The sequence below is a fragment of the Stegastes partitus genome, unplaced genomic scaffold (genome assembly GCF_000690725.1).
Source record: "Stegastes partitus isolate 25-593 unplaced genomic scaffold, Stegastes_partitus-1.0.2 Scaffold418, whole genome shotgun sequence".
Classification (NCBI taxonomy): Eukaryota; Metazoa; Chordata; class Actinopteri; family Pomacentridae; genus Stegastes; species Stegastes partitus.
Genome location: NW_007578149.1, coordinates 471,969 through 473,500, shown reverse-complemented (window position 1 = coordinate 473,500; position 1,532 = coordinate 471,969). Strand labels below are relative to the sequence as shown.

General features: G+C 37.5%; 1 protein-coding gene across 1 annotated transcript in view; it reads right to left on the bottom strand.

The window, feature by feature from the left end:
* Window positions 1–1,532, bottom strand: part of grwd1 (glutamate-rich WD repeat containing 1) — a 15,402-nt gene that overhangs the window by 9,038 nt on the left and 4,832 nt on the right. The window contains exon 4 of the mRNA XM_008285831.1: window positions 68–278. Within this exon, the coding sequence (XP_008284053.1) occupies window positions 68–278 (211 nt within the window). The remainder of the gene's footprint in view (window positions 1–67; window positions 279–1,532) is intronic.

Below are 1,532 nucleotides of genomic sequence, written 5' to 3'. Positions count from 1 at the left end.
CTCCGCCCCCCATGACCCTGGTGAGGATGAAGGTGTAGAGATGATGGATGGATGAGTCTTCACTCACCAGGCACTTTAGGCGACCAGTCGATGGCGAATCCTTCCGTCATGTGTCCTGAGAAGCTGAACAACGGCGTGGCTTCTTTCTGCTCACTGACGAAAGCCGCCATGGCAGCAGAGCTGTGGACGGCCTCCAGCTGCACCCGGAGGTCGAATACCTCCACCTGTCCCTTCTCTGACCACACGGCCGCCAGCGACCGCTCTCCGCACTGCGTCACCTGCAAATCGCACACCAACGTGAGTCCTTTCATGGATGAATTATTAAGAAAATCAAGTTGTTATTACCCCTGAGCAGGCTTTAATTGGATTTTTAGCCCCAGTATCTGTTGGACGTATCAACAGTTTAAATGGACTTCAAGGCAAAACACTGCAGGTGAAGGAGGTGAATGATCAGTAGATAAAACATAAAATTTTCCTGTGATTACTCACATTAAGACAGTTGATTTTTTAAAAATTTAAATTGTAGGTTTAAATATGCAAATAAACTATTATCTTGTCAAAAATTTGTATTAATTTCCAAAATGGAAATACAGTTTTTTGTTTAATCTTGTTGACATATTAGAGTCACAAGTCCGTCCAGAAGGAGCTCAGAAATCTCTTCTCATCGCTCCATTAATCAGAAAACACTGACAAAGAAAAATAATATCTAAACGTTGTATAAACCAGGCTGTGATTGATCCACGAACAAACCTCTCAGTAAAAATATTCAGAATACAGATTGAAATAAAACTGGAATGTTCTTTCACAGCTAGGAGGAAAATCTGATGCGTTTTTATTGGAAATCACTTTTTAATATTTAAACTGACACCATGAACCATGAAACTGTCCCACTTACTACTTACATGAAGACAACTAACTTTCTGTATCACAAACGATCTGAAATGTTTTGCTTAAATATGCAAATGAGGTACTGTCATTTAAAATGAGGACATTTGCATTAATTTCCAGAACAGAATTCTAAACATTGAATAAAATCAGCTTCAAAGTTCTTTGTTTCATTTTGCTGACATGTTAGAGTCAAAGGTTTTTACAGATATTTCTTTTTATCACTCCATTAACCAATAATAAAAATTGATCAATAATAAAAACCAAAAAAAAGCCAGAAGAAAATCCAATTTTTGTCACATTTTTAGTATTAAAATGTTGTAGAAATCAGACTGTGAGGGATACATGCAGGATGTAATCTGCAGAATACAGACAGAAATAAACCTGGAGGTTTTTATTTGCACCACAGAGCTGCTGAATAGTCAAAAAAATCATTAGATTTTAAGTGGAAACCACAACTTACAGGTAAACATTTAACACATATTAGCACCAAACCTCCCTCTTTGTTCCTGACATCTGTCTGTCGTCAGTAACTCAGTTTAGTTTCTACATGTTTTTAGAGATTTATTCCATCAGAACATGAATGTTTTTTTAGTAAATTGGGGCCCTGATGAGCAGAATAAACCCCGTTTGATAAAAGGTTTCCT